Genomic DNA, 15,185 nt, shown 5'->3' with positions numbered 1-15,185 from the left:
AATGTAATTTTGGCGGCGACGGCTGCCCATACGAGTGCTTGTGTTCCATAATTCTTGCCATTTATTGTCTATGAGGGTTTTAGATATGCTATTGAGTTCGCATATGCCATAATCTAGGTTGATGTTTCGTTTAGTTTTTGTTTAGCTGTTATGTATCAGTAATATAAAATGATAAAATATCTAATTCAACCTAACTAAAACATGACTGTTATACAACATGCTAAAATATATGATCATGCAACACCTGCAATTTTGTAAGCGTTTTATACAAGCAAAAAATGTCACAAACAGTAAGATTAAATTGTTTCTAAGAATGAACAGACACAAACTCAGACTGTTTGGATTTTGTTTTTATTTGAAAAAATGCGTATGTAACCATTGTCTCATGTTTTGGTGAATCAACTATGTTGGAGGTTACTCTGAAAATCGTTTCCTTTTATGAATTAGCTGAATAAAGATTTTATTTTAGTTCAAGCATGTTTATTGTCAAAATATGATACAATTGGATTGGCACAGAGTTCTAATATATATATATATATATATATATATATATATATATATATATATATATATATATATCCATTTCATGATACGTCCTTTTTAGAATACTTAATCTCGACTCATTATTCATCTTTTGCTGGTCAGATGTTGTTTTTGATGTAAAAAGTTTCTTCTTGCACCGATTGTCAAACAATATGGCGGACAAATTGAACTGTGGAGATGTATTACAACTCCGACAGTGCCTTAAAAGGGCTAGCCTGCTTAATATGGAGATTGAAACAGCATATTTTCTGGTAAAGTCAAACGTGTAAATAAATATTGAAACATGCGTATTTAAAGTGCTTAAAAGATGTATGTGGGTTTCTTTTCTATTGGAAACTTAGCGGGTTAGCAGAGTGGGATCTATTTTCGAGGTTTTGTGCGTTTGGTCATTCGTCGTCTTGAAGTTTAGTCACATGGAGAAATTCAGAGGCATGCCGTTTGTTTAATATGAAATAAAAAATGCATTATGTCCTCCACGGCTGAAACTATCAGCATCATTAACAATCTTTGATATAACAGAATAAACCACATCAATAACAAAACATCTTTTCGAGAAATGAAATAAATAATACTGTGAATAATGCAAATAAGGTTTATTCTGTTAAAGAAAATAAATGTAGTAGATTAGTGAAAATTGTTTAAACTATATTCAGAATAAACCTTTTATTAACAGCATGTGGATTTATATTTGTATTGTACAAATATATTTTGTGCATCAAAGTAAATACTTTGCATGGAAAATATAATTCCTATACAATCAAGTCCAAAAAAATGAGAGATCATGCAAACTCTTATGTATATTTATGCAATAATTTCTTACTTAATACTAGACTAATGGCTTGCTTAATGTAACGGTAAAATTACACTGGATATGCATACATGTATATGCAGGGTAATGGCAGATAGATATAGCAAGTTTACATATTATGGAGCGATATCTCAGATATTATTGGTAGGGGTACTTTGTGGCCAGTCAAAATAAGAAGACCTTTTTTGACCCCGGGACTTAACCATTTTTTAGGAATTTTAATCACATCATTGTTTACAGAGCAGACTAAACACTAGGGCTAAAACGATGCACCTGTGCCTCGTATTGATACAATTCATGATACGCAGTCTGCAATACAATACATATTAATACACATGAACTTGATGGTGTTTCCCTCTTTGGTAGTGAGGTGGTGCCCTATTATGTATGTCGACATTCTTGGTTATATTTCCAGTATGCAGACTACAGATAGACATATTATACTGCCTTTCCCCTGGAGGAATTGCAGTTAGCATAACCCTTGAGCTCTCTAGTATCCAAGACACAAGACAACACAATGTGTTTAAATACTGTTTTAATTCATAGGCGAGAACTCTATAGAAATTAGGGTAAAAAACTGTAATAAATGGAAATACAACCATTACAAAATATGAAATTACTACATCTACATTAAATTAAAGAAACGTATCTGTAGTACTGAAACAATCAACATATATCAAAAGTAAAAGCTTCCTTATGTCTTTCCATCCTTTTAAATTTACTAATGAAATAATGTCCATTATATGCTTCCATACATTGAAATTCACTAACAGGTACATTTCCATTAATATTTCTACCGTGGCTTAAAGATTGTTACTAAGAGGATTTAAATGATGACATGTTGCGTATTGTTAACTATCCCTATGTCGGAACTTATTGTCATTTTCAATTAACATCCATATTGGAAATTAAATATACGAGTCATTAACGATAATTCACAAATTTACTCACACTGTGGTGGGCTTCAGATTCAACGAAAAGAGCCATGAAGGCACGTTCACATTCCTGCCTGGACGTATTACAAATGAAAATAGGAAACTGATATTCATGAAGAAGAATTAAAAAGGGAGACAAATCTAAAGGGCTACTGTGGCTGTTCCAATGGTAACAGCACACATATAGTTATCATCTATTTATATACAGTTCTTATTGATGAGAAGATATCAACAATACTTTCAGACAGACTACATGTTGGTTGCATTGAGTTTTATTCAACATTTTAGGCCATTTAATTGTGGACGATTTAACTCCCTTTGTTTTGTACAACACGAGTGATTTAAAAACATATTATTACCAATTTTGTGTCTCATTTACACTTGGAAGACATTATGATGTTATATTCAAAACAGAAGAAATAATGCAATTTCCTTGTGCAAAGAAAATCTCATCTAGAACAAATCCGGGCATATGAATAAGGTTGAATACCAGCAAAATCTATTACATTTTATTTCCTGCAGATGCAAAAGACTGCCGTAACCACATGTCCTTGTATTCGTTAGTGAAGAAGGAAAACTGTTGAATACATCCAGTCCTGTTCTTCAATTTTCTTTTAACTTACACAAGTGCTTCTACCCAAAATACAGATGTCTCGACAAGAACGGTTATATAAAAATTGCATGCTTCGCTGAGCACATTTTAATATGTGGGGCTTTCAATGAATTTGAGGGAGTTTTCATGTTTCACTGTTCTCCAAGCACATGAATTCATATAAATTTGGCACACCTTGACAGCATCTTTGCTGAAGTACTTAACATATCTAATGACTTTCCTGTGAAGTCTCTCTGTTGCTCTGCCAATACTTCCAGTTTGTCATGCAGATAATAAGCTACATTGATTTTTGATTGGTGGTTATTGTTTAACCTGGAGCAGAACAAGCAGCAACAACAAATGAGAATTCAATGTAACTTATTTCAACACACCAGTAGTGTAGCTTTCAAATCGACCGAAGGAGTCAAGATACAATTCAAAGTAGAAACTTTGCATGAAAGTATTATTAAATGATTAGTAAAGTAGGACATGTTTGGAATGTATAGTATATGCTTGACATACTTCTGGGTTAAGATAATTAGCATGAGATGGTGGGTGGGGGGCAGATTACAAACCATGTCACTTTGTGTTAACTTGTAGACTGTGAGTGGGTAATTTCAAATAATCTTTCTTTTCTCGCTAATAAACATGACTGTGACTGCAAATGTTTCAGATGGATTATAAATTTACAGATTAATAAGGCAACTAATAATAATTATTCATGACTACGAAGACTGATATGACATGTATATGGTAGGTATCTTTTTCTATCTTTCTCCACCTCTTGTTTCAATATGTGTATCGTTTCAGCAAAAGTATTGATGCTTCGAAATATCAATACATCTTGGATGGAATGAGGCTGCATATTGTTACTTTCTAGCTACGTTCTGATAATTTGGAAATAGAAATTATATTTATACATAATGCATGCATGAGTACATGAAAGACATGGGATATTATAAAGCACAAAACTTCTAGATACTAAGATGCCATAAATTTGGACACAAATGAAGACTGTCAATCAATGTATTATACATTTTAGGAACCTGGCAAAGAGGAGAATGCCAGTGCTTCATTTACAACAAATCTAAATGTACCTAGTGAGACTCTTGACTCTAACTATTCAATGGAGACTATTGTAAATGCAAAAGTTAACAGATTTTCAGGGTCTGTATGTGACTTTGAAGATCCTAATTTATATGAACATTTAAATATGGAAATAGGATGTCAGAATGATAAAAGTAGTATGGAGACAATCTCACTGAGTACCCCATTGCATGATGACATGCATATAATTGATATGAAACTAAATACAAAAGGTTTTAACATAGGTCATTTAAATGTAAAAGGTATAGTGGGAAAAATAGACCAGATTAAGTTAATGTTGTCTTCCAAGGAAAATAATACACATGTTTTAGGACTCACTGAAACCAAATTAAATGCTAACCACAATGATGATCTATTTCACTGTCAAGGCTACAATAAACCATTTCATAGGGACAGAGAGACAGCAGGGGTGTGTGTCTTGTTGTATACATTAGGGAAGATGTAAATGTAAAAAGGCGACTTGACTTGGAGTCACATGAAATTGAGAGTATCTGGGTGGAAATTTTTCAAAATAATGCAAAGTCATTCCTAGTTGGTTTCATTTCTAGGCCACCTTCCTTCAAAGCAATTTGAAATGATAACTTCTTGAAACAAATGGAAAATATTCTAGCGCAGGAGAAACAAACATATATACTTGGAGATATAAATAAGGACCTTCTCAATACTCAAATAAGGAACAACTGGATGGAATTTATTGAATCATTAGGCCTAGACCAGCTGGTAAATGAGCCTATAAGGGTAACAGAAAAATCGAGCACTCTTATTGATCACATTTGTACCAACCTACCAGACAATGTGGCTTGTGTTAATGTACCGAATGTTGGTCTTAGTGACCACTATCCTACTTTTTTGACAAGAAAGGTTAAATGCAAGAAAAATTAGAAAAATACACATAAAACGATCACTTACAGATCGTTCAAAAATTTTAATGAAGAACAATTTCTCAATGTCCTATATAAAGTTCCATGGAGTATGATCCAAAATTTGGATGACATAGATAAATACAAAAGGTTTTAACATAGGTCATTTAAATGTAAATGGTATAGTGGGAAAAATAGACCAGATTAAGTTAATGTTGTCTTCCAAGGAAAATAATATACATGTCTTAGGACTCACTGAAACCAAATTAAATGCTAACCACAATGATAATCTATTTCACTGTCAAGGCTACAATAAACCATTACGCAGGGGCAGATTCAGCAGGGGGAGGTCTTGTTATATACATTAGGGAAGACGTAAATGCAGAAAGGCAACTTGACTTGGAGTCACATGAAATTGAGTATCTAGGTGGAAATTTCTCAAGATAATGTAAAATCATTCCTAATTGGTTTCATTTATTGGCTACCTTCCTCCAAAGCAATTTGGAATGATAACTTTTTGAAACAAATGGAAAATGTTCTTGCACAGGAGAAAGAAACATATATACTCGGAGATATAAATAAGGACCTTCTCAGTACTCAGATAAGGAATTTGTTGAGTCATTAGGCCTAGTCCAGCTGGTAAATGAGCCCACAAGGGTAACAGGAAAATCAAGCACTCTTATTGATCATATTTATACCAACCTACCAGACAATGTGGCTTGTGTTAATGTACCGAATGTTGGTCTTAGTGACCACTATCCTACTTCTTTGACAGGAAAGGTTAAATGCAAGAGAATTAAAAAAATACACACAGAAATATCACTTAGAGATCATTCACAATTTTTAATGCAGAACAATATCTCAATGACCTTTATAAAGTTCCATGGAATATAATCCAAAATTTGGATGACATAGATGAATCTATGAGGGTATGGACTGACTCATTGATGTATCTCTTAGCATGCACCACTGAAAGTACTTCGAGTAAAGACTGAAATTCAACCTAATTGGCTTACTACTGAAATCCTAGACGCTATGAAAACACGAGACAAATTCAAGGCTATGGAAAACCATGCACAATATAAAGTATGGAGAAATAAAATAACAGGTATGATTAAAAAAGCTAAAAAAACCTTAAGATTAATCATTGCTTGAAAACAAAAAGAGCAACACAAACTCCATTTGGAAAGTCTTCAGTGAACTCACTGGAGGAACACACAAAAATCAGACAAATAAATTTGATCACTTCTGGTAAATGATACTACAGTCACTGATGACACTAACATTGCAAATGTTTTCAATGTTTTTTTCACCAACATTACCACAAATTTAAAAGAACCAGTGATAGAAAGCAACTTTAATGAATTGAAAAAGTTCTGCAGCAGCAAAATCGCTAAGGAGGTATGTTTCTCTATCCCACGAGTATCAAAAAAACTTTGTTAAAAAATATCTCAGTGAACTTGATACCAAGAAAGCTACAGGACTTGATCAGATTGGTCCATTTCTCATTATATCTTCTGCCTTTGCAATTGTAGATAGCATAACAATCATAATCAATCTGAGTATTGCAACCTCATCTGTACCCAAAATATGGAGAACTGCAAAAGTAGCTCCTATTCACAAATCTTGTTCTAAGGATGATGCTGATAACTACCAGCCAATCTTAGTACTTCCAAACTTTTCACAATTGATTGGAGGGCCCCAAGTGGCCGAATGGCCTAAGGTGCTCTCCGTTATGGATCACTGCCATCTCACCTATGTCTGCGTGGGTTTGAGTCTCAGATTCGGCCAATGTGGGTATGTGAGAAACCTTGCCAGTAGCTTCTCATGGGTTGGTGGTTCTTTCCGGGGTTTTCTCAGATTCTTCCTCCACCATTAATACTGGCTGCCATGTCTAGCCTATGATTATCGTGTGCTGAAAAATAGCGTTAAACCCCATAACAACAACAAAATTGATTGAAAAACATGTCCATGACTCATTCATGTCATATTTAATCAAACACTTGTAGTTACACCCTAATCAATCAGGCTTTGGACAGAACCATTCCTGTGAGACTGCCTTGATCTCCCTAACTGATAAATGGCTTCCAGCACTTGACCAAGGTAGAACAATAGGACAAATAGAAAAAGGACAAATCTTGATAGTGATGAACTATGACATAGAAGGATAAATATTTGCAAATGGTCTGTCATGATAGATTACTTAGTGTTTTGGTAGATAATAACATATCTTGGGCTGAACATATCAGTAAAAAGTCAATTCAAGTTTATGGCTTCTTGGTAGGATAAGACATTTTCTCCCTGAAAGGCACAGAAAACTATTTTATAATGTTTACATACAACGCTATTTAGACTAATACAGTATGCGGTAATTCAGATGATAAAAACATAGAAAGCTGGCACATCTTCAAAAAAAGAACATTTGGGTTAATATCAATCCAGAAAGAAAGCAAGGAAAATTTAGCTGGTATGTTAAAAATATTACCTATTAAAGACCAAATCCATTTGACGAAAGTCAAATTAATTTACATGACATCCAATAATAGTGCTTCTGAATATTAACAATGACTATTCTAGTATAGGCTACCTGGCAATACTCCCCACCTGCAATCTATGTCTACCAAACATTATAAAATTCCCAAACCAAGTAAGGAATTATTTAAAAGCAGTTTCCAATACTCTGGAACTTTGTTCTGGAGTAGTATTTCAGTTGAGATTAGAAATGCCCACTGTTTCCTTCTTCCAAACCCAATATATCCAGTGGCTTCAGAGATGCAGCTAAAATAAATACATTCATTTGTATGAGTGCCTCAAGGTAGATTAGTTCTTAGCTAATTGTGTTACCATTTTTAAATAAAGTCATTATTATTATTATTATTACTATTATTATTAGCCATGTAGCAAAAAATGTTAGTACTGTATAGGTAGATGGCTACAATGTTTCAGTTATAAAAGTTGGGTTTTAATGAGAACACAGAAACTCTATTTGTCCTCACACAGTTCATGTTGAAAATTAAAATATTATCATATCACAAGTCAGTGTGTGCATTAAAGCACATTTGATAGGTGAAATAAATGTTTCATGTTAGTGTAGTGACTTTAAACATTGGGAAATGATATAATACTGTCTGCAATTTCTTTCAGGTTGTATCAATTAATCGGTACCTGAGTGATCCCCAGCATGTGTCCCAGACAGGTAATGCCTCCAGTGAACATCTGGATGTGTATGAGCTTACCATCACTGACTTTAAACACAAAACCAAGGTTCTTCTCTCATCCAATCTCTACAGATTGGTACAGCTAAACCAGGTAACACTCATATGATGCTGTTCTATTTAAATTTTGAAATTGACCACTAACTTTATCAGATTTCTCTTTAGAATTTTTTTAATGGAAGACTGTTGCCACATTTTGAAAACTAGAATCTAGTACCATAAATTGGAGTCCCTGGAAGCAGTGAGTGTTGCTATAGAACACTTGGTTTTCAGCATGCTTGTGTCAGTCATTTATTTTCCATACATGGGATTCTACTAGTGGTAGGGGAAAAAACTCTGTTTAGATGCTGTTGATTGCTAATGCTGTTTTATAATCTGCTGCTTTGAAAATTAAAAGAATTTTCAAGTTGAAAAAATAAAACTCCAGTATTTGTAAGATTTTATCCAAACATTACAGAAACCAGACAGAACCAGTCCACTGGTGACATCAGCTGTTCCACTAGTGCAATAATGTGTGCTGGATAATCCAATTAAGAATTGTTACTCATCAGCTGGTATGTGTACACAACAAGCTCTAAATAGATTACGTTATTGTTGTAATTTGGACAGTTTAAGGCCATAGCTGGGATATTTATTGAGGTCTTATTAGTAATAAGATGATTAAAGGTGGTTCATGATGGTTTCAAGTCTCTGACTGAAAAGCAATAGACTTTTGGCAGAGATAAGATAAAAAGGATAGACCTGGCAAAAGATTATTTCATCTGTGACACTTGCATAAGAATTTTGATTGTTTGACTTGTTTAATTGTTATTGTGTTTCCCTCTTGCACTGTTTCTTTGTTTCTATGTTCTCCTGTCAAAGATTTTTGAAGAACACCTGAAGCCAATATCTAACCAAAGATTTGAAAAATTAAAATTGACATAGAAAGCAGTGTTTTTAAATACTGCTATTTTGATGGGTTGCTTACATTTGTTATTATCTAATTCATTCTTGTTGATCATTCCACTGCTTCCTGAAACTGATTAGTACAAAGTCTTTTGCTTGTGTGCGTGTATGTGTGAGAGAGAAAAAATTAGAAATTAGAGGTGACCAAACCTTTTGCAGTCAATCATTCACATCTTTGCCAATGTTCAGTTGCTGGAGTTTTAATGTCATATACATATTTTCTTTTTTCTTTAAACTTGAAATATGGTTGTGCTGTTGTTACTACTTTTGGTTTTAAAATACGCAACAGAAAGAAAGAAAAACTATCTACAGCATTTATGCAAAATCCGTAAGTAATTTATTTCCTTACAGTACACAATGAAAGACACTTACAATATCGTGAATGAAATTCAACTAACATAATTCCAGATAGTCCTAAATGTTCTATCACAAGTCCAAAAATATAGAACGTTGAATATCCTGATATAACACAATGATGCAATCCATAATGTCTTTCTTTTGAATTGTATCTGATATAACACAATGATGCAATCCATAATGTCTTTCTTTTGAATTGTATCTGATATAACACAATGATGCAATCCATAATGTCTTTCTTTTGAATTGTATCTGATATAACACAATGATGCAATCCATAATGTCTTTCTTTTGAATTGTATCTGATATAACACAATGATGCAATCCATAATGTCTTTCTTTTGAATTGTATCTGAGGTAAACAATGCAACTGTAAACTCACAAATAGATTCACAGGCTGATCATAAACCAGGAATACATTATTTGTTTATCAAACCCTATTTGTACACACTTTCACTTGACCTGTACATGTGCACATGAATAAGTTCTTGTTATGCATAGACTCCATTATTGATGATAGACACCATATTGATGATAGACGCCATATTGATGATAGACTCCATTATTGATGATAGACTCCATATTGATGATAGATACCATATCGATGATAGACGCCATATTGATGATAGACGCCATATTGATGATAGACTCCATTATTGATGATAGACTCCATATTGATGATAGATACCATATTGATGATAGACACCATATTGATGATAGACGCCATATTGATGATAGACTCCATTATTGATGATAGACTCCATATTGATGATAGATACCATATTGATGATAGACACCATATTGATGATAGACTCCATTATTGATGATAGACTCCATATTGATGATAGACGCCATATTGATGATAGACGTCATATTGATGATAGACGCCATATTGATGATAGACTCCATTATTGATGATAGACTCCATATTGATGATAGATACCATATTGATGATAGACGCCATATTGATGATAGACTCCATATTGATGATAGACACCATATTGATGATAGACGCCATATTGATGATAGTCTCCATTATTGATGATAGACGCCATATTGATGATAGACGTCATATTGATGATAGACACCATATTGATGATAGACTCCATTATTGATGATAGACTCCATATTGATGATAGACGCCATATTGATGATAGACTCCATTATTGATGATAGACTCCATATTGATGATAGATACCATATTGATGATAGACACCATATTGATGATAGACACCATATTGATGATAGACTCCATTATTGATGATAGACTCCATATTGATGATAGACGCCATATTGATGATAGACGTCATATTGATGATAGACGCCATATTGATGATAGACTCCATTATTGATGATAGACTCCATATTGATGATAGATACCATATTGATGATAGACGCCATATTGATGATGGACTCCATATTGATGATAGACACCATATTGATGATAGACGCCATATTGATGATAGTCTCCATTATTGATGATAGACTCCATATTGATGATAGACACCATATTGATGATAGACACCATATTGATGATAGACTCCATATTGATGATAGACGCCATATTGATGATAGACGTCATATTGATGATAGACTCCATATTGATGATAGACTCCATTATTGATGATAGACTCCATATTGATGATAGACTCCATTATTGATGATAGACTCCATATTGATGATAGACGCCATATTGATGATAGACGTCATATTGATGATAGACGCCATATTGATGCACGTGTAAAGATTGACATTATTTCACACTTGCTGATGTTCATATTGTTCAATGTAACATAAATGAAAAGTGGTGTATTTCTTTTCAAGCTTTGGTTCCACGTTTACATGCTGCATGCTATAAAGATAAATTAATATGGTGTACATCAGGATATATATAAATTAATATGGTGTACATCAGGATATATATAATGGACCACCCTTAATTTCCAAGTCGTTAATCTAAAATGAATGAACTCATGGAAATGAATGCAACCACTGAATATACAGGAACGTAAGGGATATTTAAAATATAATGATAACATCATGTTGAGTTCTAATTGGTTACGGCACAGTAATAATGTTATTAATAAAATCTTAAGGAGGAAGAATAATGTGCACAGAAACAAATACATTTTGTTAAAATATTTTACAGTTATTATTTTTTTTTTTCTTTCCATTGATTCTGGAGACCAGTTTGATGTAAAATATAATACCAGCATCTATTTACTCATTGTCTTGGCAATATATTCATAAAATACCTTGGTTGGTGAAGTAATAAAACCGTCCTATATACGCTGAACAAGGGCTTTTCTCTCCGTCTTGTAAAATTCAAATATATTAAATTTTATTATCAATCATAATCATAAGTAAAACTTTCTTTGAATTAGGTCACCATTGAATTACAGGTCACCACTGAATTTTAACCACTGAATTACAGGTCACCACTGAATTTTCAGCACTGAATTACAGGTCACCACTGAATTACAGGTCACCCACTGCCCTCATGAGCATATTCCTAATAATGCACAGTTTTTACAAGCAATAGCACATTGCTCAAGATGCTTATGGTGCAATACTTAAGCATAACAATTATAACCGTTTTTTTTTTTCTTATTGCTATTTTAATTTGCAGAATATGGCTAGATTCTACTGATATAATTATTTAGATTTTCATGAAACAGTATTATAAATAAGACTGGATATGCTGTGTAAGAAATATCAAGCAGTAATAGTACCTGATGAATGTGTTGAATGTGATAGCTGTATTGCAAAAGAAAGGGTTATTTTAACTTAATGAATGGAAAAAAGTTGGTGAGAAAAGTAACATGTATTGGTGTGTGTGTGATTTGGATTTTTGACGTAGCTTTAAAAAATTTTCAGTCATATTGCCATGTTGTTGTGCATTGTGGCAGTTTAGTGATGTCTAGCACTGGGGCATCATGCTGCAGACATGTAGCATGACGTCCCACCCAGTCACATTATCCTGACACCAGGCCGACCAGTCCTAACACCAACCTCTTAATGCTGAGTGCCAAGCAAGGTAGCTGTTAGTACCATTTTTGTAAGTCTTTGGTATGACTCGGTCGAGGATCGAACCCATGACCTCCTGCAATCTGTGTTGGTGTTTATACCATAATAAGGAAATCCCAGTTGCAGGATTACATTATTTGTCTCTACACGAGGCTCAGAGAAGAAAATATTAAACATAATTTTTTTTTGTAATGTAATAAATATTGTAACATAGCAACTCCTGACAATGGCTCAGTGTCATAGTACTTGTTCTTACTTTCCCTCCTGTACAAAATTTCTGGCTTGAAGACTGTTATTACTACCTTACGTTTATTTTACTTTTTCTTTATCATGCCAAAACGTTTCAGTATTTAGAGATTTTAAGTTTTATGAAAACAAAACTTTTAAAATGTAGAATTTTAAAATAATTGCCTGAGCTTTATTTTTTCTTCAGTTATTCTACTTATTATAATCATCAAAATGATTGACTTATTTATATAAAACAGCCGTGACTAATTATTTGAATTCATAATTTTGTATGGGATTGCATGGTTACTAGAAACCACAAGTCTGAAACCCAATAAACAATGAGTCATCCATTGGAAACAAAAATGATGCCTTCACCAGAACACAAATTAAATGCTTCCCCCATCACTATTCACAAAACTCACCAAATAAGTCAGTTGACAATATTACATTTTTTTTTCAGTTATGGGTAGGTTGTGCTGTAAAGTTTACAAGCTGTCAGATGTTCTTTGATGAAGCAGATCTCTCAGGGAAGACAGTCATTGTAGTCGACAAGCTGGATGTCACAGGCCATGAAGATGTTGATGTTGAAGGTTATTTTTAAGTTAGACCATATGGTTTTAAGATTTGGGTTGTACAGTCTCAAGATTCTTGTCTTTTGCCTCTTTGGTTTAAAAATTTTGTAGTAATCCACACATGTCATGTGAACATCCTGAGTGGAAAGACAATTTTCATGGTATCAGGAATTCCATCCATTCCTCATGTCACTGTTTAACAACTTAGTCTCCTGTTTTGGGGAAGAAAAAAATATTCAATATGAAATCCAAGATATACAAAGTGTTGATATTGGTAATGCTGTTTAGTTATTATAGTTGTTATAATCTAGAACTATATTAAGACAGATTGCTTTACTAACAGACAAGTGTGACAGCCCTCCATATGAAGTGTACAAGAGAAAAGGATAATTTTGCACAGTGGTGTGAACAAAAACATTGCCCACTGATCACATCTCTACCTCAGTAGCTGACTTACAACTTTGGGTCTTTGATGAGAACAGTACCAGTTATGATAAACGGCCACTGTTAGATAATCTACAATATGCAGAGTCATCATGAAAGATAAGATATTAAAGAAGACCTATTCAATCTGTCAATTTTGAGTTCACCTGTCTGAAGTCATTATCTTTGTGCCCAGATTAGATTTTTTGTGTGCTAACCTGGTTTGAATAAGACTGTTTAGACTCATTTCGCAGGCTTTATTGGTTTACCAATTAGATAAGACCTGCTTTCTACTTGCACTAGTGACAGCAGGTAGAATTAGTTAGACGCATTCTCTATCAGCTGATGTGAACTAATTGCAGTTCTAACAGGAACACCAAGACTAGGCTTCTGTACATAGAGAATCAGACTTTTATAATGAAACACCCATCTGCTCTGAATACTTCATCTCAGGGTCATCTAGAGGTCACAGTGCAAAGTCTGAAGTAGTACTTAAAAAAAGGAAGGAGAATGTTCATCGAGGGAAATCATGCCTCTTCTTACTTTGCAGGGTGCCAAAGGATGACAACTCAGCACAGACAATTTTGTCCAGAGTAAAAGTAACCATCCTATGGGATGAAAGGATGACAAGAGATGAAGGTCAGAATCCACTATCTCCAGATATCTTTCAGCCTAAAAGGCCTGGCTCAGTATGGTAGAGTCTGTTGCTCTGGCAGAACAGGTTACCATCCTGGGTTTTTAGACAGCATTATAAGGATGCAACTTAATGAATTCCATTAGATTTGTGGCAATGAAATATTTTCCCTTTCGCTGTCGCTCCGAAACAGATGGAATCTATGCTCCAGTCATGTTATCTATAAACTGTCTCACATACTATGGGGGACTGGAGATGACTTCTCTGGGTTAAGGGGATGTAACTCCCTCCACCTCTTACCTGTACTCCTAAGGTATTATGATCAGGTAGCATATTTGAGGAAGAAACTCATTTTTCTGATACTACGTTTCATCATTAATACTTTGCCAATAATAATACACATACATCCTCCAAGCCTCCCCAGTTACATCAATATGAAGAGCATGCCTCCCTCTTCAGTTGTAATTGAAGTATTTATGGGATTTGACGCCAATCTCTGTATCAAGGAGTTATCTTGCTGTCACCTAGGTGGACAGATAACTGTTAACTTTTTAGGTATAAGGTTTTGGTCTGGAAGGCCTTGATTTGTGAGGTAGTAGTAGTTCTAAGGTATTATGATCAGGTAAGAATTACTGAAGAAACATATTTTACTGGGAAAAACTTTCTATTTGGTCAGTATTTTTTGTATTTTGTACATGTACTAACATGTGAATGACCATCATAACTATAACAATATGTCAGTAATCTTTGATGTTGCAGTCAATACACAGGATCTTGGTCTACAAGCTACTTAATATTTAGGCCGGTGGTCTGGAGGCATGCAGCTGGTTAAACATGATTACAAATTTGCATATGAATATGGATTGCAATTCATTAACATGAGTAGAGTCTAATGTTTAATCCAGAAATGATCCATAAAGAGCTTAATTGATACACATG

The 15,185-nt window shown here is 33.9% G+C and overlaps 1 protein-coding gene across 1 annotated transcript in view; it reads left to right on the top strand.

The window, feature by feature from the left end:
- Positions 1-682: 682 nt before the first annotated feature.
- The window catches only part of LOC149808536 (RPA-related protein RADX-like), a 119,971-nt gene continuing 105,468 nt past the window's right edge, over positions 683-15,185 (top strand). The window contains exons 1-3 of the mRNA XM_089978719.1: positions 683-794; positions 7,990-8,154; positions 13,078-13,207. Of these exons, the coding sequence (XP_089834845.1) occupies positions 696-794; positions 7,990-8,154; positions 13,078-13,207 (394 nt within the window). The 5' untranslated portion in view covers positions 683-695. The remainder of the gene's footprint in view (positions 795-7,989; positions 8,155-13,077; positions 13,208-15,185) is intronic.

This window comes from Sinohyriopsis cumingii, chromosome 1 (assembly GCF_028554795.1).
Source record: "Sinohyriopsis cumingii isolate HCF-2022 chromosome 1, ASM2855479v2, whole genome shotgun sequence".
NCBI lineage: Eukaryota > Metazoa > Mollusca > Bivalvia > Unionida > Unionidae > Sinohyriopsis > Sinohyriopsis cumingii.
Note: the sequence above shows the minus strand (reverse complement) of the source record. Positions and strands in the feature narration are given on the sequence as shown.